This window comes from Phragmites australis, chromosome 6, assembly GCF_958298935.1.
Source record: "Phragmites australis chromosome 6, lpPhrAust1.1, whole genome shotgun sequence".
NCBI lineage: Eukaryota > Viridiplantae > Streptophyta > Magnoliopsida > Poales > Poaceae > Phragmites > Phragmites australis.
The window spans coordinates 10,849,143-10,870,382 of NC_084926.1; the positions used below are offsets into that span (position 1 = coordinate 10,849,143).

At 43.8% G+C, this 21,240-nt stretch overlaps 2 protein-coding genes and 1 pseudogene across 2 annotated transcripts; 1 reads left to right on the forward strand and 2 right to left on the reverse strand.

Annotated features, from left to right (window-relative positions):
- Positions 1-9,620: 9,620 nt before the first annotated feature.
- LOC133921649 (probable serine/threonine-protein kinase PBL19) lies at positions 9,621-13,169 on the forward strand. Its single transcript, XM_062366616.1, has 4 exons — positions 9,621-10,635; positions 11,049-11,309; positions 12,059-12,181; positions 12,304-13,169. Exons 1-4 carry the CDS (start codon positions 10,174-10,176, stop codon positions 12,856-12,858), a joined length of 1,401 nt encoding a protein of 466 aa, XP_062222600.1. The 5' UTR covers positions 9,621-10,173; the 3' UTR covers positions 12,859-13,169.
- A 457-nt stretch (positions 13,170-13,626) lies between these two features.
- Positions 13,627-15,750, reverse strand: LOC133922945 (uncharacterized; annotated as a pseudogene).
- A 1,372-nt stretch (positions 15,751-17,122) lies between these two features.
- Positions 17,123-18,357, reverse strand: LOC133921650 (uncharacterized). The gene is made up of 4 exons (XM_062366617.1): positions 17,963-18,357; positions 17,761-17,868; positions 17,574-17,675; positions 17,123-17,275 (listed from the first exon to the last, which is right to left on the reverse strand). The coding sequence occupies exons 1-4, from the start codon at positions 18,104-18,106 to the stop codon at positions 17,246-17,248; spliced, it is 384 nt and encodes a 127-aa protein (XP_062222601.1). The 5' UTR covers positions 18,107-18,357; the 3' UTR covers positions 17,123-17,245.
- Positions 18,358-21,240: the final 2,883 nt, after the last annotated feature.

The following is a 21,240-nucleotide window of genomic DNA, read 5'->3' on the forward strand; positions in this document are numbered from 1 at the left end:
GGTATGGGAGAACGGAATTCATGGGAGCGCCATGGAAGGAGAGCAAAGGGGGTGGGGATGTATGTAGGGAGGTGTGGTGGGGTCGTTGGCAGGGCATGCAATGGGCGAGGATGGGATGACAAGGCGACTGGGAGGTGGAGTCGGTACCTGGTGGCGGCGGCTAGTGAACGGTGTTATATATAGGGTTATGCAATACCCAAAAATGAGAAAATTCATCTGTTGACTGTGGGACCTAGGAGGAGTTCAAGTTTTGACTTTTTGATATGTTGTTTGGATGGACGATCGGAGACCATGGATGCGTAGATCTCGTTGAAATGATTTTGTTTTGTTATACATTATCCCGTTTGGGCACTCAGTAAGTCCATAGCTAGCACAATAAATCTAGATCATTGGATAAAATGAAAAAAAATATGGATAAGACTCAGTGGTTCCTCTTCGCCTGACCGCCCCATTTGCCCGCCCCACTCCAACTGCCACCGCCTCCCGCCGCCCGATCGCTGCGCCCAGCTGCCGCCGCCCCCCAACCTCTTACCGTGTTGCCTCGGCCACCGGTCGGAGTGCCACCGACCGGTGGAGCAGGGGGGAAGTAGGGGGCATGGAGGGGAGCTAGGGGAAGGGCCAACTGGCCAAGAGAAAAAAGAAAGAAGAGAAGAAAAGAAAGAAAGAAGAAAGAAGAAAGAAAGAGAAGGAAGAGGATAAAGGAGAGAAGAAGGAAGAGGAAGAAGAAAGGGGAAGGAAGAGAGAGGAAGAAGAAGAAGAAAGAGAGAAGGAGGATTTCTGGGGTTTCGTCGATCCAACTTCCTTGTTGCAAAGGTGACCTCTTCATAGTCATTAGATGCTCGTAGATAGTTGGGATCGGTTGTTTTCGTTGTCGAACTAGAGTATTGATTGTTCGTTGTGTGCATCGATATAAACTGAAATTTGAGATTAAACCAGTGTCGAATTCGATCATATGGTTATAATGAAGGTCGTAGGTCTTATCAATATCTTTTCGATGGCGTTGGTCTTGTTCTTGTTCTTGTTGGATGAGCGGATTAGGAGTATTTGACAAATAGTGTTGTTGTCTGATGTGCATAGCTTGTGCTTTTATTTTAGTTCTTCAGACCTTGACCTAACTAGAGGAGGATCATGCCCATTGTTGTGCTAGTCAAGCGGTAGATGTATCTCCATCGTTTTCGATATCGCCTTGTGTGCGGGGTTTTCAGGCGGAGGAATGTGTCTCCTTTTTCTTTAGTTGTTGCGGCGTTTTGGTGTTAATGTATGCACTTGTCCAGGTGTTGCTGCTTCAGGATGAATCTAGTTCCCGTTTTCGTCATCGGTGAAGGCAAGTGAATGTAGCGGATGGCTACGCTTTAACCTGTTATTTGATTACCTCCATCTTTTAGTTGTCACACTTACTAATAATTTATTAAATTAAATGTGAGCAAGTGACTTACTTTCCACCTTCTGAAGAATTGATGTTTCCCCTGGATTATGAGGTAAATGGAGTGAGATATGTCTTCTCTCTTACATTTGTTTATATTCTTCAAATGCGAAGCATGACATATATACCTGAAATTGTGTCATTCGATTATACATGATGTCTTAATGTTTACATTCTGAATCTTACTCGAATTCTTGAACTAAGAAATGAAGTAACCGAGATTTGTCGCTTTGAAGTTGTTCATTTATTATAGTATGCAATTCTAGAAGTATTATACATATCTTGGAAGTTACATTGTTGGCTATACATGAAGCATAACATCTTGCATTGAAAGTTTTGTCGTCATCTTATAGCCGCGACCGTATTGATACAACGTCGTAAGTTGCCCTTGGAGGGGTACGACGCACATCCTTACGTTGCCTATGGAGGGGTAAGGGTGAGAAAGAGCGTGTCATGTGCATACATATGCATTCATATGTATATTTTTACTTTAATTGCTTCGATGTCATTCTTATATTGAAAGGAAGTCTTTTTTACCATTCTGTTTAATACTAATAATGTGAATAGTAGCTATCGGATGGTAGTATGTGGTTGTTGATGTTTTGTCAGGTTTAATCATGTTTCCAGATGTTTATAACATCTTCAGTTTCTAATTTTCTATTAAAGATGATCGCTTAATCATCTGTAACTAAATAGCTTGTTAAAACAATTTACTTGCTAATATTTTTAAATCTCACTCTTGCTATATTTCTAGATACAACTTGAGGTGATGGCTATCATGCGGGATGGGTAGTTGCACGACATTTGCACGATCACCTTTATCTTTTGTTTAGACTTGTTGTGTTGTCAGTGGGCGGCTCTTAGTCTTTTGATGTATGCTTGATCTGTGGTGGTTTGAATATATGATCGAGACATATTCCTCTTGCTAGGATGCTCATTACCACTAGTGTGATGTTATATACATCTTTGTGTATGTTGAGTGGTCAGTCATACCTCCAGTTATAGGGGAGGTTGCTGCCGAAATTTCCTTTAAGGTTCGGCGGTCCTATATGTTGTTTTTAGTAGCACTCCAGCCTTGTGGTGGTTTCCGGGTGTTACACGTTACATTTATTTAGAAAAAAAAAACAAATGTGTTTTAGGCTAGAAATCATTGAACGATGAAGAGACACTCTCAATCATACGGCCCACTGCCTTACCACACTCGACACAACCATATGGCCAGCACACAACTCAATCATACAGCCACCTGGACCGTGACACTCCCCTCCCCTTAAGGAGCAGCTTGACCCCAAGCCAGCACCGAAAGAAATCGCTGACAGAGATCAGCCTCGTCCTCCCAAGTGGTTATGTCCAAAGGAAAGGAACTCCATTGAGTCCTGATGCGCCGTGCAAGAGCGTCGCCACGGAGAACCATCTCGGAGCTGAGGATGCAAACTGGAGAACAATCCTACGAAGGATCACTACAGACAACTGAAAGATCCAAGCTGGCCTGAGTATGAGGTGGAACGTGGCGCTTGAACTGAGATACATGCACCATAGGATGAATTTGACTAGAAGCACGCAAATCCAATTTGTAAGCCACATGTCGAACCCACTGCAGCACTTCAAATGGGCCAAAGAACCGGAAAGAAAGCTTGTGGTTGCTGCGCATGGCCACTAAATTCTGGACATGCAGCTGAAGCTTCAAATAGACAAGGTTGCCCTCCTGGAACTCACGTTCAGAGCATTTGGCATCAGCCTGATGCTTCATGAGCTACTGTGCGCGCAGCAGTTACCGCTGGATCAATCGAGTGAGCAGATTACGCTCTTTCAACCAATGCTCAAGGTCCGGCACCATGCAGTCGTGAGGATCAGTGATGCCAAAGTGGTGCTGAGGATGTCCATATAGAACCTCAAAAGGAGTACGACCGAGAGAGGAATGGTAAGAGGAATTGTAACAGTACTCGGCCAAAGGCAGCCACTTGCTCCAACGATGAGGACAAGAGTGCACAGTACAATGCAAGAAGGCCTCCAAACACTGATTCAAACGCTTGGTCTGACCGACCGTTTGAGGATGATAGGAAGAGCTCATCAAAAGCTGAGTGTCAGTAAGGCTAAAAAGCTCCTGCCAAAGGTGACTGGTGAATACACGGTCCCGATATGAGATTATGGCTTGAGGTAACCCATGGAATTTGTAAACATGATCCAAATACAATTGTGCAATTTGAAGGCCTATGTAAGGATGGGCCAAGGATATGAAGTGCCCATACTTGGAGAATTTTTCAATGACCACAAGAATCACATCATAATTGCTAGACTTGGGTAATCCCTCAATGAAATTGAGACTTACAGTGGTCCAAGCTTGAGAGGGAACTAGCAATGGCTCTAACAGTCCAGACAATTTGACATGTTCCACCTTAGCCTGTTGACAAATGGAACATTCCTGAATGTACTGCTGCACAGATGCTTTGAATTTCGGCCAAGTAAACAAGGATTTGATGTGGTGATAGGTGGCATGGAATCCGGAATGGCCACCTATGCCACTGCTATGCAAATATTGCAAAATATGATGTTGAGCTAAAGGATTAGAACCCACCCTTACACGGCCTTTATACCTAATGATGCCATTGTTTAGTGAAAAACCTTTATCATTGGATCCAGATACACCGAGTTCTGTCAGTAGCTGCTTACAATGATCATCATCGTTATAGCCAGAAACTAACCGATCAACCCAGGAAGGCACACTGACAGAAATGGCACACACTGGGCTATGATCTAGGTGGCATGAAAGGGCATCGACAACAGCATTGGTTGAGCCTTTCTTGAACTGAATACAAAATTGCAAGTCCATCAGTTTGACAATAGCCTTCTACTGCAATTTGATAGTGGCACATTGTTTAGTCAAAAAGAGCAAATTACGGTGATCGGTGCGAATCACAAACTCCTTGGCCTAGAGGTAGGAACACCATTTATCAACCGCCATCAACAATGCCATACATTCCTTCTCATAGGTGGAAAGAGCTCTATTCTTGGCACATAAATACTGACTGCGGAATGAAATTGGGTGACCATCTTGCATAAGCACAGCCTTCAAGACCCAAATCACTAGCATCAGTCTCGATCATGAAAGTCTTGCTGAAATCACTAGCACATGAGTCTTTCTTGCTAGAGCATAGGTATGAGATGGGGTCTGTAGATAAAATTTTGTTCACTCTCAGGCATGGCAATGATTTCCTACTTGTTCAGGTTTACGTGAATAATATCATCTTTGGTGGTTCTTCTCATGCTCTTGTGTCCAAGTTTGCAGAAACTATGAGTAGCGAATTTGAGATGTCGATGATGAGTGAGCTTAACTTCTTCCTCGGACTACAAATCAAGCAATGTACATTTGTCCATCATACAAAGTACACCAAGGATTTACTGAAGAAGTTCGACATGAGTGATGTGAAGCCCTTGGCCACACCGATGGCTACCTCGACAATGCTTGATTCGGATGAAGATGAAGAGGAGGTGGACCAGTGAGAGTATAGGAGCATGATTGGCTCCCTCCTATACCTGACGGCGATAAGATTGGACATTCACTTCGCCGTTTGTTTGTGTGCGTGCTTCCAAGCTTCACCAAGGACATCTCACCGCTAAGCGGTGAAACGCATACTCATATACCTCAAGCACATCTTGGAGTATGATCTTTGTTACTCTGCCACTTCTTCTCTCTCTCTTCAAGGTTTTTCGGATGCAGATTTTGCTAGTTGTAGAATTGACAGGAAGAGTACCTCTCGTACCTGTCATTTCTTGGGTACCTCTCTTGCATGTTGGTCTTCTCGCAAACAGTCTAGCGTTGCGCAGTCTACTGTTGAAGCTGAATGTGTAGCTGCTGCTAGCTGTTGCTCACAGCTTTTGCTGATGGTTGCTACCTTGAGAGATTTTGGGTTGGATTTCAAGAATGTGCCACTTTTGTGTGATAACACTAGTGCTATCAGCTTTGCCAACAACCCAGTTCAGTATTTAAGAAACACATAGATGTGAGATTCCACTTTCTGAGAAACCACAATGAGAAGGGAGACATTGAATTGAGCTACATTGATACCCAACACCAGCTAGCCGACATATATACCAAGCCTCTAGAGAAAACCAGATTTACCTATTTAAGAGGAGAGGTTAGAGTGTGTCATCCCTATGGCATTGTGTGAGGGGAGTTACCCTTGTAAATACTCTATCTTACTTTTGAGCATTTGCATTGCATCTCATCATGTAAGATAATCATAATAATTGACCTTTAACTTGTATGTTTTTAGTATTTTCTTGTACTAGACTTGAATTTGGACTAAGTTGAGTAGTTGTGCGGAACAATCTTTTAATCTTATACTCTTCTTGATGCTTTGACATGAAACATCTCGAGCAAGCTAGTTTTCCATAAGATGAATCATGTAGGCTATAAAATGCTACTTTCTTGATCACCATATTCGTATTTGCTAGGCTTAGTCAATGCTTGTGTTAAGACTAGTTTGATGAATATCTTGCTCTAGGACTTTTTGGTTCAAGACAGTGGATTAGGGAATATTACACTATATTTTTTATCTTCGTTAAATGTTTAACTCATGATAGAACCTTAGGGGAACATGTGTTCCTTGTGTCATAAAGGCACTACTTAACTTGATCTTGTGACCATCTTGATATCTTATGCAAATTGAATAATCATGAAAAATCAAGTCTCTTGTGATAAAATGTGATCCTATACAGTTATCTTGAAGCCTCAGGGTGTGCCTAAATGTTAATTCTTTTTAACCACTTGATCAATCCAAGTCTTAGTTTTATATGTAAATGTTTGCAAAGCTCTATATCCTAAACTCTTGTTTGCTTAGTTTGAGGTTGAAATTGGTTAGTTCTTCATACTTGTATTGCCTCGGCATGAGTGGATGCTTATGTGGTAGTTACTTTGAACATGATTCAGCTATGTGAACTTCAATGCGCTAATCAATTATTCAGGTTTAGCTTGTAAAGCTATATATCCTTGTGTCACTGTCTCTTTTTGAGCCTCTATGCAATTGTGAGCTTCACCTTCTCTGTTTCGCAGCCCTTTGACAATTCTAGCTCTTGCAAATGCTTTGTGGTATACTTGTGAAAGCTTATTTTATATGCATATTCATGCATTGCATAATATTTTATCCTTGATGTTTGTATTGTTAAAGGGGAGAAATCAGGAAAGTAACTCTCAAAGGGGAAGAATATGTAATATGTGCATTCATCCAGGGGGAGCATAGGGAGAGTATCTTTTGCATTTTTGCTTTTTTATTTGCTTTTCTTGCTAGTATATTCTTCTCTTCTAGACTTTAAAATCTTCTTATACCACGTGACAAGTTCTTGCTCTTTTTCGAGTTTTTGTCACTTGGATGAGCTTCTTGTGCGATCTTCAAACCTTCCTTTGTTCTTTGTGATGTTGTCAATGCACTCATCAAGGGGGAGATTGAGAAACCAAGTTGAGATGTGCTTTGGTTTATCTTGTGTGATGAGTGATTGATATTTGTGTGGCTTTTGTTGGTTAGCACATGCATGGTTATATTTTGCAATTTTGATTTTGTCTAACTAAAGTTGAAAAGAATTGGAGTTTGTATCGTTGTCTTGGTGCAAGAATTTTACACTCACCAGATAGTCCGGTGCGAAGGTTTTTGACCTCACCGGATAGTCCGGTGTGTGGTGGATGTGGGCACCAGAGCTTTTCAGCATAGAGGCAGAGAAAAAATTATTCACCGGAAGGTCCGGTATGGGTGAGAGTAAGCACCAGACTAATTTTTTCAGAGAAGGGTGCAAATGTAAAAGTCTGGTGCAGTAGTCTCACCGGATGATCCGATGTGTGCACAGGTGATCACCGGAGTCTTCACGGGACAAAGATTTCCATAGAGGTTGAAAATCTAAGTTCCAATGATGATGTACTCACTGGATGATCCAGTGATGGGCGTGTGAACACCGGAGAGTATCACCCGAGCCTTTTAGTTCTGAGACAAATATTGAGGTGTTCACTGGATTGTCCGGTGTTATGATTTTATGATCACTGGACTAATTTTTCCAAAGAGGAATGTAAACTGGGTTCCAGTGGAGTTGTACTCACCGGATGGTCCGGTGTTGCATTGGTGTGAATGCCAGACCATCTGGTGTTCACATTTTTGTTATGTCTGATCTTTTTCAACTTGATTTCGATTTGGACTAACATGTGATGATGTTATATGGTTCTGGAGATGCATGTTTGCTAGTCTCATGGTGTGCAGGTGATGGATGCAACTTGGCGGTCGATGGCGGATAATCAGGGCTAAGCGGGGTGTTTGGTGCCAAACGATCAAGGAGGCCGGGCGAAGTCAAGGATGATCCTAGCGGTACACGTGAAGGTCAAGCAAGGCAAGAGACGAAGGTTGATGAAGACGGTGTGTTGACAAAGTCAAGCGAGAGGGATGCCGATGCAAGTGACAAGGCGGTCAAAGGGATCGGGAGCATAAGAGATGTGCCGACGGTCAAGATTGCAAGACAGAGGACACGCGTCAACATCGAAAAACTTACTTGAGGTCAAAGCAACCAGCTGTGAGTCATGCCTTAAGAAGCGTGTGAGTCAGTTTTCTGGTTTGACCATAAAACCGCGGGCGGATGAAGTGCATGTGGCATCATAGCGAAGCTTACATCGAGGCGAAGCTAAGTCGTGAAGGCGTCACGATCGTCCGCTGAATGGAGGAGAAAATGGACAAAAATACCCCTAGTGATAGGTAGGAATATACTACAAGATAGGGATATTTTGGGAACCGAGGAAACGTGAGGGTTAAGTTTCTTATGCTATAAAGAGGGGTTTGGCTGGTTAGGAAGCCACCCCCTTGAGCCATCCATATGAGAGCCTTGTGCTAGGGTTTTAGAGTAGAGCGAGAGGAGTACTTAGCCTTTATAATAGGTAAAAGTTTTGAGAGACAAATCTTTGTAATTCGACTAAAATAGGGCTGATCACTTTAAGTAATGAAATTTAAGTTTTTGCATACGCTTGATTCCCCTCCTTCTTGTTTTCTTTTATTGGTTCCCTTGTAAGTTTGCAAGTTCTTGGTGTTTTATTGTTGATTTTTGTTTTTCTTTTTGAGCTAAAATTTTAAAATCTTGGAAAGTTGTTTTTCTTGATGTTAGAGATATAGAATTCACATACACATGCATATGTGATGGGATCTTGAATTCTCTTACTTCTAGACCATCATTTTGGAGAGTTTACTTGGTCGGTGATCTCTTCTCTATTTCGTTCATTTTTAAAGTTATGAGTTTTTAGCACAAAGACACATAGAGTGTTTTTTAATGGAACATATGATTCATATTTCATCCGTAGAGTCATATTGTCTTAAAACTTTTTATCTTGCTTTGTTTTTCTGAGTATTTTAATTTCGCTTAAGGTTTAAGGTGTGTTAGATGATTAAAAATAGGAGAAGTCTATCTATTTCGTAAGAAATTATTGATGTGCCTATTAACACTTTTAGTCATCACTTTCGGTCCTACAAGAGATAAATTGCTTTGGAATTTTTAAATTATGTCTCTTAACAAGCCAAATTCTGACAGGAGGCTGGAGAGTCTATCATGTTAAAGTTGCGTAAAATTTCTTGCAAAAACTGTCAAATTTCTCACTTTTCGAACTTTCTGTAGATTCATGGTCTAGGCAACCGAGGAGACATCCATCTGTAGAAGGACGTATTTCAGGTTCAGCAGCCTTTTTAAGACGTCTATGACTTCTACCGAGTCAAGTTTTACCAGGATTTCAATCGGCGAGTCGCAAGAATTGCAATAAAACAAAACGTTCAAAGAGAATAAAAAATAATTTGCAAAAGAAGGGAAACAAATATCAGATTGGTTGGGTATGAATCCAGTCACGAGAAATCTAAGATGGCTTTCAGCTGCCTCGGAGCTGCTTTGGTGAGTATGATGACCGAAATGGCAGTCAGCCAGGTCAGCTGCACGGCGTGTCTAACACATATCGCACCACAAAAAATTAGGACTGAATTTCGTAGTGCGAAAAATGTTCTTGTGAGAGTTTGAATACTTCAGAGTTCAGAGCAACTAAACAATTTGCTAACCCTAGAGAAACACTGCAAGTAGGTTTGATGATTAGATAATATAAGACTACCAGTTTGGTACGTAAACTATAAAATAGAAAAGGAGGCAGGTAGGGAGCGAGCGAGCGAGAGTTATATTGCAGTTTGCCGTTACAACCCCACCTATCTGCTCTCCTATCGCTCTCCAAGCACCTTTGGTTTGACTCCTCCACAATTTCTTATAATTTTCTGCAGACACTTATGCGCGTAATCTATGCTTCAACCACCTCTGTCCCTCTCTGTTTCATTGCTTCAAGTGATGCTTAGGATAAGAAGCGTGGGTGAATTCATCTGTTTCCCAGCTTCCTGTTCACCTTGGACTAGTTGGGAGTTTTTCGTCAAACAATTCTGCTTCAATTTATTGACTTATGGGGGGGGGGGGGGGGGCGCTTGCGTTGCCTCCTGCCGTGTTTTTCTTTTTTGGCTCGTCGCGTCTAGCCGTCAACCAAGAAATTATACCTCAAAAGTTTGCTGCTTTTGATCCGTTTCATTCCTAGGAGCTGGCAAGCTGTTCTTGAGCTAGAAAGGAGAAGAAACAAGAACCTCTGTTTCTATCACCACAATTTGCGTCGTTCTGATCGTAATTTGAGCTGTTGAGGTGGACGCGATGGAGAAAACGAGGCAAGAAACCACCACGAGCTGAGCCCCGCCGCTTTCTTGCTCCAAGCAATGGGTTGCTTCCGCCGCTTCAGTCTTAAGATCAAGAAGAACAAAGGTGAGAGGCGGCACGAGGGTCCAGCGCCGGCGTCTCCGGCGGCCGCCTCGTTCCCCTCCACCGTCTCCACGGCCGCGCGCTCCAACCTGTCCTTTTCCACGGTGTCGTCGGCCGTCGGCACGAGCCAGTCCGAGGACTCGTGCGCGGCCGTGAGGCCCGCGGCGAGCAAGTCGTCGGGCTCGGTCTCGGTCTCGTCGGCGCGGAGCATCCCGGAGCTGTACGAGGAGAGGGGCGCCAATAGTCTGAGAGAGTTCGGGTTCCGTGAGCTCCGGGCCGCGACCAGCGACTTTAGCCGGCTGCTCAAGGTCGGCGAGGGCGGCTTCGGGAGCGTCTACAAGGGCGTCGTCCGGCTGCCCGGCGGGCCCGCCGGCGGCACGGTGGTCGCCATCAAAAGGCTCAATCCCAACGGCCATCAGGTACCCTTGGGTGTGATCTTGGCTCACCGTGTCATCTTATCTTGGTTTTCATCATGAATTTTTGAGCATTTGACAGTCTGTTGCTTGCTATTTACATTAATTTCTTTGTGTAATAGTGTAGAACAACTATGATATTTTGTTTTGCTTCCAAAACTGGGACGAACTTCTATTCACTAATGGCTCAAAGCCTTACGGTAACATGCAATCTGTAAAACAGCGTACTAACATGTATGATGAACATAGTAATGCTAGTATATCAGAAATTCAAAGTTCTCTGATGCTGCTGATATTCATCTGTGACACATATAAATTCAGTTTAAGTAATTTGCATAAATGGATTCATGTGCTACTTTGGTAGGACTCTTTCAGTAATTTGACTCAATCCTTTTGGCTCCTACTACCACCTTGACCAGGGTCACAAGCAATGGTTGGCAGAAGTTCATTTTCTAGGAGTTGTTGAGCACCCAAACCTCGTCAAACTCATTGGGTACTGCGCCGCTCAAAGCGAGCGGGGCCCTCAGAGGCTGCTGGTATATGAGTTCGTGTCGAACAAGACCCTGGACGATCATCTGTTCAATCGGGCATACCCTGTCCTTCCATGGGACATCAGGTTGGAAATTGCACTAGGTGCTGCCGAGGGATTGCTGTACCTCCATGACGGATTGGAAGTCCAGGTATCAGCTTAGCAACCTTCCACACACAAAAACAAAACCTTTATTCTGTGTCTATCAGAGTTCTGGATTTGGTTGAACGGGAATCGGGTATAAGTATTTTATTCACAACTCTTCTCCGGCACGAAAAGATACATTATAGGCAAGGCTTACAGGAGGGAAAACTTTTGAACAGAGAAAGTGCTGGACTTGATGTTCTCTAATAAATGAGAGCACTGAACCTGTAGTCTAAAATGAAATAATACATGATTTGCAAATAGCAAATCACAGGAAATGCTACATGCACACTTTTTTGTAGTTATCACATCCTATCTAAAATGCTGAAATGTGGTAATCCATAATGATTTATTGAACATATCTAGATGGATAACTCCAAATTGTGTTGCCACTTATCGACCTGATCATTGACTTGCACTTGTAATTAGTACATAGACTTTGTTTCTCCAAGTACTCTCGGGAATGAAATAGTTGGGCTATGAGCAATCAGATTATGATTATGAAGCTTTGGACTATGTTATTGTTTGTGTTTCTGATGAAATAGTGTTGTTGAGTGATCATATTGATAAAACCAAAGATAGTTAAGAGAAAGGAGTGTTATGAATATTCTTTCTTGTTCCTAAATGCTTTCAAAACAATCTGTGTAACTTCTCTTGACACCAAACCTATCAATAGGATTTGATCTTTTTTTCTTCTGAATAGAACGAAGAGATGTTTTGTGTTTGATCGCTGAATCAATAAAAGCAATTTTATAGGTCATATATCGTGATTTCAAAGCTTCCAATGTACTGCTGGATGAGGAATTTAGAGCAAAACTTTCAGACTTCGGATTGGCTAGAGAAGGGCCATCAGCAGGTCATACTCATGTGTCTACAGCGGTATGTGGTGATTTTGTTTCATCGATTAAGAATAAAATTTCCTCATGATTTATTAGCGTTGTTTTAGAATCTTTCCTATGGACGATTGATTCCGTATCTTATTGAGAACAATTTGCAATCAGGTTATGGGGACTTTTGGTTATGCAGCTCCAGACTATGTTGAGACAGGCCATCTCACTGCGAAGAGTGATGTTTGGAGCTTTGGAGTGGTTCTATATGAGATCCTCACTGGACGGCGCTCAATGGAAAGGAACCGCCCCAAGAATGAGCAGAAACTTCTGGAATGGGTGAGGCAGTATCCTGTCGAAAGTAAGCGATTCAGCAAGATTATAGATAAAAGGCTCGAAGGCCATTACTCGAAGCAGGGCACTAGAGAAATTGCCAGATTGGCCAATAGCTGCCTTGCAAAGCACGGAAAAGACCGTCCAACAATGAGAGAGGTGGTAGAGAGCCTGAAGCAAGCGATGCAGCACAAGGAGCCGGACGGCGATGTGGGCGCTTCAGGTGACAGTTCACCTCCCCATGAGGCGTCTGGGAAACCAACCGCAGAGGATGTTGCCGTGGCATCAGCAAGGCGGCGGATGCTTCACCTGGCTGCCCTAGGTGAGAATGCAAACAGCATAGCGAGGAGGAGATTCATGTTCATGAGGGCTGCGGCTGCTCGAACTCCTACATAACCTTCAGTTGTAGACTTGTAGTTGTGATATTTTCTTTTGACTCCGTACTTTCTGGTGTGGCTATGAAGATAGGCTCGTTATAGATGTTTTCCTCTTTCCACTCTATATCTTTTAGATGACCCCACTTTTTTTACATTTACTTTCTACTGGTTGAGTAGGTCTGAGACTCCAGGGTTGCTATTGTAAAGAGTTCTTTGTGTTAAGGATCATAGTATGAAATGTAATTCCGCTTTCTATGTTTGACTGCAACTTTAGAACTTGTAAAAGTAGATAGTGATAAAGGTGCCATATTCTTCCTTTTCATTACACAATTCCGCCGCCTTTTGCCATTGACTAGCAATGCTGCAGTTGCTAACAATATTAAAGGCCTTCTATTTCAGGTATGAAATGTAATGTTGTGCTCTATTTTTTACTGCATGATTTCAGCTTGTAAAGTTAAGATCATAACATATCTTTTTTACTTCTACAACATAAATTATAAGTGATGAATATATGCCATGTACATGTAACAGTCTCCTTTCTCGGTAGAATCCTACGTACAAAATGTAATTCCTAATAGCGCTATGCCAGAATTCATTTGATGTTATTTAAAACTTCATATGGTGAAATATACCTTTTTGAGTTTTAACCCATTAAAAATGTTGAAGATTTACTTAATACAAGCTCCTAAAGGAAGAAAAGTAAAAGAGAATAGAACCTTCTGTTCTGTACATTTGATTTCTTGAATTTCATAAAGAACATGCACTGACAACAACAACGGAAAACAACTATTTTCAATTAGGATGCTGTATTTATGTGTTGATCAAGAGTTACATCACATAGTGCACATTGCAGTATAACTGCAACAAATTATTGAAAAATACAATTTATTTTTGCTGATAGAACCATGCTTGAAACCTAACTGACCTTTAGTATATGGTCATCAGAACAATCAGCTTTCTGCGATTGGGAAAGCTGAACCAATATTGTTATCCCCCAATCTGTAGCACTTGATATTCACTGAATATGGGCCAATATGTTATCTTCCCCTCCAGCAAGGAAGCAGAGAGTGTAGAGTGCAATTTCAAACTCGGGACTGACACCAATCAGTGTGCTGGACACAGATTTTAACACGCCGTGCCACTCAAACTGAATTGTGAGCAGCTGCATCTCAGAGTCCGGCTGCAGATCAATTTGAAAAGCTAAGCTCCCTCATGATATATGTGTATGCCAAGTATTTTCAGATGATACTCACTAGCTCCCCACGCCTCCTCAGGAATATGTACCCCTGGTAGTCAACATTTCCATTGGATTCTTCAAGGTAAAACTGCGTATTTGTCACCCAACACCATCATAATCTCTCAGATAAGGCAACAAATAAAGTTATGCTGCTGAAACATTACGCAAAATGGTCTGAATCCAGTTGTGGAAGCCTGAGACCTCATTCTCACCTTGTCTCTGCCCCTTGATCTCTCACACAAGCACATGCTCAAAAGCAGAAGAGCTATTAGAGCAGCCACCTCTTCCACACAAATCAAACCACAAGGATGTCAGCATTTTCTTGAAGTCCTGGTAGTCCTGAGACGTGCCCCCCTTCAGCACCAAATACCGGTGCAAGTACCTGATTGGAGCGCTTCTTGAAATCTCCTCAATGAAAGCAGATTCTTCATGCTTGTCCTGCTGGGTGACTACTTCTTTGTATCCTTGGTGGGGGTTGTAGGTGTCAAGAAGTGCACAGAAACGGGAGTATGTAGGCCTCCTCAGTACATTGTCCTCCAGCCAGCTGAACAGATTTTCAGATGCCTTGTCCCCCTTCTGATAAACCTTCTTCCCTTCACCACACTCAATTGTGTAGTCCTTACTGGGAATGAGGCGGTTTAGATCAAGCTCCCATAGCCGACCACATGCTTTTGACAAATCGTTGAGTTCCTCCCTGGTAGGCTCCACATTTAGGCCATGGTGGATATGACTGACATCCTCAGAGTATTCTTGTTGCGTCGCTAGCTCTGGTGACTCGGGGGCGATTCCACCCGCCGCCGCCTAGCCCTCCCCACCCAGTGATGGCCGGCGATGGTGGCAGCGCCCTCCCCCCCTTCTCCCTCCTTTTCTCCCCTTCTACCTCCCTCCCCGCCCCCTTCCCCTCTCCCTATTGGTCGCGTTTCTTTCGGCCGGCCGATGCGTGGGTGCTTGCTCCGACCGGATCTGCGCCGAAGCTTTTTGGATCTGTTGTTTCCCAACCGGATCCACGCGGTTGCATGTCGCGACTGCCCGGTTTAGGCCTGCTGTTGCCGGTCTTCTATTCCGGTCGGGCCTCCGACCAGCGGTGGCGTGACGTCCTGTTGCCGGTTTATTTGGCCGTTGGCGGCCGGATCCGCTCGGATTCGTTGCCGGCACGGTCCTCTTCGCCGAGTTCGGACCCTTTGCGGGCTCTCTGTTGGGGTGCTGCGCCAGCGTGCTCCTCGTGGTGGGCGGCTGTGGTGGTGCGGCTGCGGAGGGCGGATGTGGGGTTGTGTCTGGCTCCCTGTGCCGCTTTGGTCTGAGGTGTGCTGCTCTCCTGGTGCTCGTTGTTGTGGTCGTCTCCTCGTCCACCTCAGATCGCTGGTGTGGGCGCGGCTGCTGTCGGTTGCATTGCCTCACCCTTCGCCCTCCGTTGATGTTGATGTTTTTGGTACAACCCCGACCATCATGTCGTGTGCTGCTGCGGGCTAGGGCTCGGCCCCCGGTCGCCTCTTGCTGGTGGATGCGTGCCGTCGTGTTCTTGTGCTCTGTGCTACTGGTTGCGCTATTGCAGGTGATCTGGTCGACCCATGGTGCCTTCGGGTTCTTTGGGTGTGTCGTGAAGGGGGGAATTGGGGTGAAAGCTCTGGCAGGCTCCTTGCCATTGCCGACGACGGTGACGCCCACGAGTGTCATAACCTCCCTAGAGGCTTCGTGGAGAAGCTTCCCCTTTTGGGATCTCTCCGGGTGAAAACCCTGTCCAGTTTCCTAGACGAGCGATGGCGGTTCCTTTGCCGCTCCCTTCTTGAAGGCGTCGTTTTCGGAGAATCCATATGTTCTTTCTTGCAACCGGCGGCACTCCTTGCAGGGCACCATCCTCCATTGCTGCTCGCTTTCCAACCCCTTCGTTCTCCTACTTAGCAGAGCTTCTCATCACCTTATGCGCTTCGTGGAGGTGGCTTTGTTCCGTCGTCCCAGGATCCCTCTATTGCTTGTGGTTCAACGTGGGCTGCTAGCCGAGTTGGGTCGTGAGGCGTGGGAGTAAGGCTCCGCCTGTTGAGTTGTCGGGATGTCCTGGTCGAGGTGCTAGCTGGGCGTAGTTACTAACTGGCTAGGTAGTGTCGTTTGGTTAGGTGTCGCTTCGTTGTTCAGGAGTGTTAGGTTGTATGTTGCATATGTGGTTGCCAGGTTGTATGTATGTTGCTTTGTCGTGCCTTGTCATCTGGTCGTTAGAGGGTCTGGGGTTCTTTTCTTTCTTTCTTTCCCTCTTTGTCTTGTGCGTGAGCTAGACTCCGTGGTTGTATGGCGGTGCTTATTAAGATTTTTCGAGACCAGTTTCCCTTATAAACTGGTTCATTTTTCTTTTTAATATAATGACGCGCAGTTCTCCTGCGTGTTCGAGAAAAAAAAAAAGAGTATTCTTGTTCAGATGGTGGTCTTTTGTATCCCTTTGATTCTTCAGAGTGCTTCATAGAGTTAACAGAAGTTCAGAATTTAGTCAGGAAAAAAGAATACTATATAGCCACCATATACTCAGATTTCTCAAACAGGGTGTAACTTTCAGTTCATGTTATATCAGTATATCGAGAAAGTTGGAATAACAATACATACATTTGGTTCAAAATAGTTAAATAAGTGTTGTTTTGGACATTGACATGTTCTCCAAAATATAACTTTCACCGCCAATATCTATTGTAATATATTTGTATAACCAAATAAAATTATAATAATACTGACCTTGAGATAAACTTACCCATGGTATTGTTTGAATGCAAACATTCTAAAAACACAGTTTCACTATATGGTGTACAGGAGATAGAAGACAAAACTTTGCAGCATTGGCCTGAGGATAATTTGACTTCTAGACTCTGATATATACAGCTATGAATGCACAGGTACTTTCTGAACACCGAACAGCATTTTAAAGTGCTGAAGCAAACGGAAACCAATATAGAGAAACAACCAGAAGGATTTATGTTCACTAATGACATGTGATTTAATTAACATACCATTTTTGAGAGGTGATATAATATACACCGATGCTATATATGAGCACACAAGATACCTATGAATAACAAGTTATGCATGCATTTTTATGTTTGGAGAAAAATAGAAAGGTCCCAATCCTCCAGCAGGATTGAAAACAAACCTGATCTAGTCTTCTGTGATGCTTTCTGTCGCCCACGGCGACCTAACCTCCACTGTTTCTCTCTTCTCCATCCTAATATTTCAAACCAAGGAGCTAATTAAATTTTACAAGGCTGGAACAGTATTTCACATTTGTCTAAAAAAATAGATTTTACAAAGATAACTGGAGCAAAGTGATATAGGAAAAAAGATAATCGTGAACAACCAGTTATGCTTCAACATCTGCACTATGTATCAGTGTAACCTAGTGGCATCAGATGCTGCAACGTATAAACAATGTTGCAGCAAGTGCACAGTTGGAGAAACTTGTCACCACCAATCAGGCAACAAGATAGAACACAGGATGTACTGCAAGCGGAACATATATGAACCTGTTGCTCTCTTCCACATTGTGCCTTCTGTTGCTGTGGCCTAAAGTTGCCAACGCCTATGACACCATCCGGTCCTCCACCATTCCTTTGAGCTCCCTCGTCCTGCACTGACGAACAGGGCACAATGTGATAAGATGGATTCGTAACCAAGGTGCCAAAAAACCATAAGAAAGCCAAACCCCTCGACCTGGTTGTGCCATTGAGTGAGCGCGGGGATATGCTGCTGTTGGTTCCTGTCATGCTCCGCCTTCCCCTGCCTCTGCTCATGGTCCTCGCCTTTCTCCTCGGAGACCACCTGCAGAGCCAAGACCCCTTAGACGCTTTGACCCAGCTCTCTCTAAACCGATCATTCCTCCGCTGCGGCATCGTAACGAACAGGTGACGAGCACCTCGGCCCACGTCGACCGAGCCCTCTCCTCCAGGTCCCCGTCCACCAGAGCTGCACAGCGGTCCCTCCTCCTCTCAGCCCCCTCCACCGCGTCGTCTAGCGCGACACTTTTCAATCCCTTGACGAGCCCTTCCACGAGTTCCATCGCGTAGCTCCCGTCCTCTTTCTGCTCCTCCCCGTCCTTCCGCGGTCCGCACAACGGATTTAAACGGGAAACGACGCGGACGGGAGATCCGAGAGGTTCTTGGGGTCTGCGACGCGGCGGATGATCGATCGGCGGTCGGTGGATCCATTGGATGCTGTGCGCGATTTGGGGTTGACAACTGGGGTTGGTCGGTGGGGGTGAGTGATTGACCTGCAGATGAGAAGCAAGTGGAAGAAGACGCGGACGCTGGGGCGGTATGCTGAGTTAATTAACCGCTGCTGCAGGCACTTCGACAGTTCGATTGGCAGTGTGGGCGTGTGACACGCTAACGATTTTTTATATTATTTTAAATCAAAAATTACAAATATAAGTGTTGATTTTGAAATATTGTAAATCTAAGCTCTTATCGCTCGAGGATACATCGACGTGACTTGCCAGCGTAGACATGAATGATAACCTGTCAAATAGGATAATATTTTAGAATTAATTATTTTTAGATTTTAAAAATAAGCACATAGGGGAGGACGTCATTTGGAATTTCATTAAGAGGATGTCGAGCTTCGAACTTGAGTTAGCTCAGTTAAACCGTGTTCGACTGACCGTTAGCATCACAAGAGGTTTGACATTGTTTTTAGATTTTTGAGATCACAACATATATGGAACGGTTAGTTGGAATCCTATGTCACGATACTAACAAAAGAATGAATCGGGATAATAAATCAGATATAGGATAGTAACATAGTATAATAATATATCCATAATATATGATACACATAATATAGTCTATAAACTAAGTATCTACATGTGTTCCGTTTGAGGACAATCTGTATATGCTCAAAAGGTCGCGGCACTCTGTACTCCCATGCTCTAACGTGTTCCACTGAGTACGTGAGTGAGTTGGGTGGGACAATTGTCTGTGAAGACCAGCCAATGGGAGCTAGCGTCATGTATTTCTCCTGGGTCATCCTGTGACTATGGGAGGAGCCCTACCAAGCTAGGAGGGGATCTCATCCTGTGCACCACCTGAGTTGAGGAAGGTGTCAAAGTCAATTGAGATATTCGTTGTACTCTCCTTGATGATATGCTCCAGGTCCTTCGTCGACGCTATGATGTCATCATATCTGTGAACTCTACAAAATGGTTTATGCAGTAAAATATGTTAGCATGAATGCGAAAGTAATTAAGTTGGAATGAGGCTGACACAACTTGTCATCCATTGGCCTGGCACCATTCCAACAGGCAACATGAGTCTACATTTGCAATATTTCAAAACAAGTACATATGTTTACAATTTTTTAATTTAAGAAATAAAAAATAAAAAATGCCACACGCCAACATGTTTTGGGCTGTATGTTAATTGGGCCGTCCTTACTGCGATATTGGGTCGGATGTCTTTTCCGTATGGGCTCAGCTTCTTCTTTCGGGCTCTTCCAACGCATCAGGATTTCATAATTTTTTTCCCTCCCCTCAAAGTAAAATGATTTCATTTTTTCCTTCTGGAATTCAACTGAAGGATTAGCAAACATACGGGTTGGCTGGCTAATTCAGTACTACCTCTATTTTTAAATAGATATCATTTTAAAATTTTGATTTTGTTCTTAACTAGATGTCATTTTAGGTTTTTAAGGTGATATTTTATTAGAGTGCACATTTTTAAGGTGATATTTTTAGTACTGTTGTTGTCAAATAAGTAAGTTTAGGCAATAATTACTCCTGTTTAAGGCTTAATTGATGCGAATTAGCCCCAATTAGCATTGTTTAAACCTACATATTCATGTATTAGGGTTCTTTAAGGCTCGGATTAGATGTTTTTATGCATATATGTATGTTCTTGTGTGTTTTGGGGGGGGGGGGGGTAAATCCACAACTTTCATACCGAATTAAGTTCGGGTAGCATTAAGAAGGAGGGGATTGGGGAAACTCTAATACAAATCCTAATGAATATCCCAATCCCTATTCTCCCCCCAAATCCGAACCCTAAATCCCCAAATCTGAACCCTAAATCCCAAATTCGAATCTCATTCTCAGAACAAACCCTAATCTAGAGAAGATGAGGATGAGACTTACGCGTTTTTTAACGCCGTTGTCCGTCGGATTCTTCTTCTCCGGCGGGATCTCCTCCTTTTCTTTTCGGTTGCACGCGGATCTTCCGGTTGGCGACGTCTTTTCGTCTCCACTGCTTGTGCTTGCACGTCGTCTCCAGCATGCTCCTCTTAGGTCGCCGCTCGCACGACCTCATGGTCCGGCACCACCGAAGACTTAACCGATGGAGGCACGTGCTTCTTCCTCACGCGTGCACTCCGGCGGGTAGACCCACGGTGGCCTCTCTCTCTCTCTCTCTCTCTCTCTCTCTCTCTCTCTCTCTCTCTCTCTCTCTCTCGCCGGCGGTATTCCGGTGTCGGAACTCTCGGGCGGCTGCCTCTCTCTCGCGCGCTGCGGCTGCATTTATCGGAGGGGAAGAGAAGAAATGAATTAGGGTTAGGGTTTTTTCAACCGGTGGCTTTTTATACCAGGTGATTTCTTCAGCCAACCGTTGATCGCGATGAACGGTTGTGCTGCGCTGGGCTGCTCGCGTAGAAAGGTCAAGCGCGGTGTCTGGGTCATGCCCTCGGCCGGGCCACTCCCGTAGACAGGCTGAACGCAGTGGCTGGGCCGCGTTCTTGGCCGGGCCGACGCGCGCACGCGCGGAAATTTTTTGGGCTGCGCACTGTTTTCTGGGCCGCAAGGTCGGCTATGGGCTTCTTTCTTTTTCGGAATTTTTCAGTGATTTATTAACGTTTTATCTTTTATGCACTGAAATTTCCATTGAAATATAGCCCAAGATTAATGATGCTTTATGCACACACAAAATATATAATATTATGATTAATTCTTTGGTTGAATTGGATCCAATGGGAAGATTTTTTCGGAGAATTTTATGTAGGTTCATAATTACTTTTTGACCAAAGTTGACTGTGATTATGCGCCATTTTATGTGATAGTTCAAATTCTTTTCCGTTTTCTGCCCAACGGTGATGCGGATTAGAGTTTTATTTTCGCATGATTTTAATCAGACCAACGTAGGGTTATTTTCGTGCAAATTTTATTTCCTTATGATAAATTTTCTAATCTGGCACAATTCTTCTCTCCAGCTC

What these genes read in the sequence shown, in the direction of transcription:
- LOC133921649 (XM_062366616.1), top strand. Translation starts at nt 10,174, where the DNA reads ATGGGTTGCTTCCGCCGCTTCAGTCTTAAGATCAAGAAGAACAAAGGT. An exon ending in ATGACGGATTGGAAGTCCAG is followed by an intron (nt 11,310 to 12,058) that starts GTATCAGCTTAG and finishes GCAATTTTATAG; the next exon opens with GTCATATATCGTGATTTCAA. An exon ending in ATACTCATGTGTCTACAGCG is followed by an intron (nt 12,182 to 12,303) that starts GTATGTGGTGAT and finishes ATTTGCAATCAG; the next exon opens with GTTATGGGGACTTTTGGTTA.
- LOC133921650 (XM_062366617.1), bottom strand. Translation starts at nt 18,106, where the DNA reads ATGGAACTCGTGGAAGGGCTCGTCAAGGGATTGAAAAGTGTCGCGCTA. An exon ending in CTCGGTCGACGTGGGCCGAG is followed by an intron (nt 17,869 to 17,962) that starts GTGCTCGTCACC and finishes TTGGCTCTGCAG; the next exon opens with GTGGTCTCCGAGGAGAAAGG. An exon ending in AATGTGGAAGAGAGCAACAG is followed by an intron (nt 17,276 to 17,573) that starts GTTCATATATGT and finishes TTGAAATATTAG; the next exon opens with GATGGAGAAGAGAGAAACAG.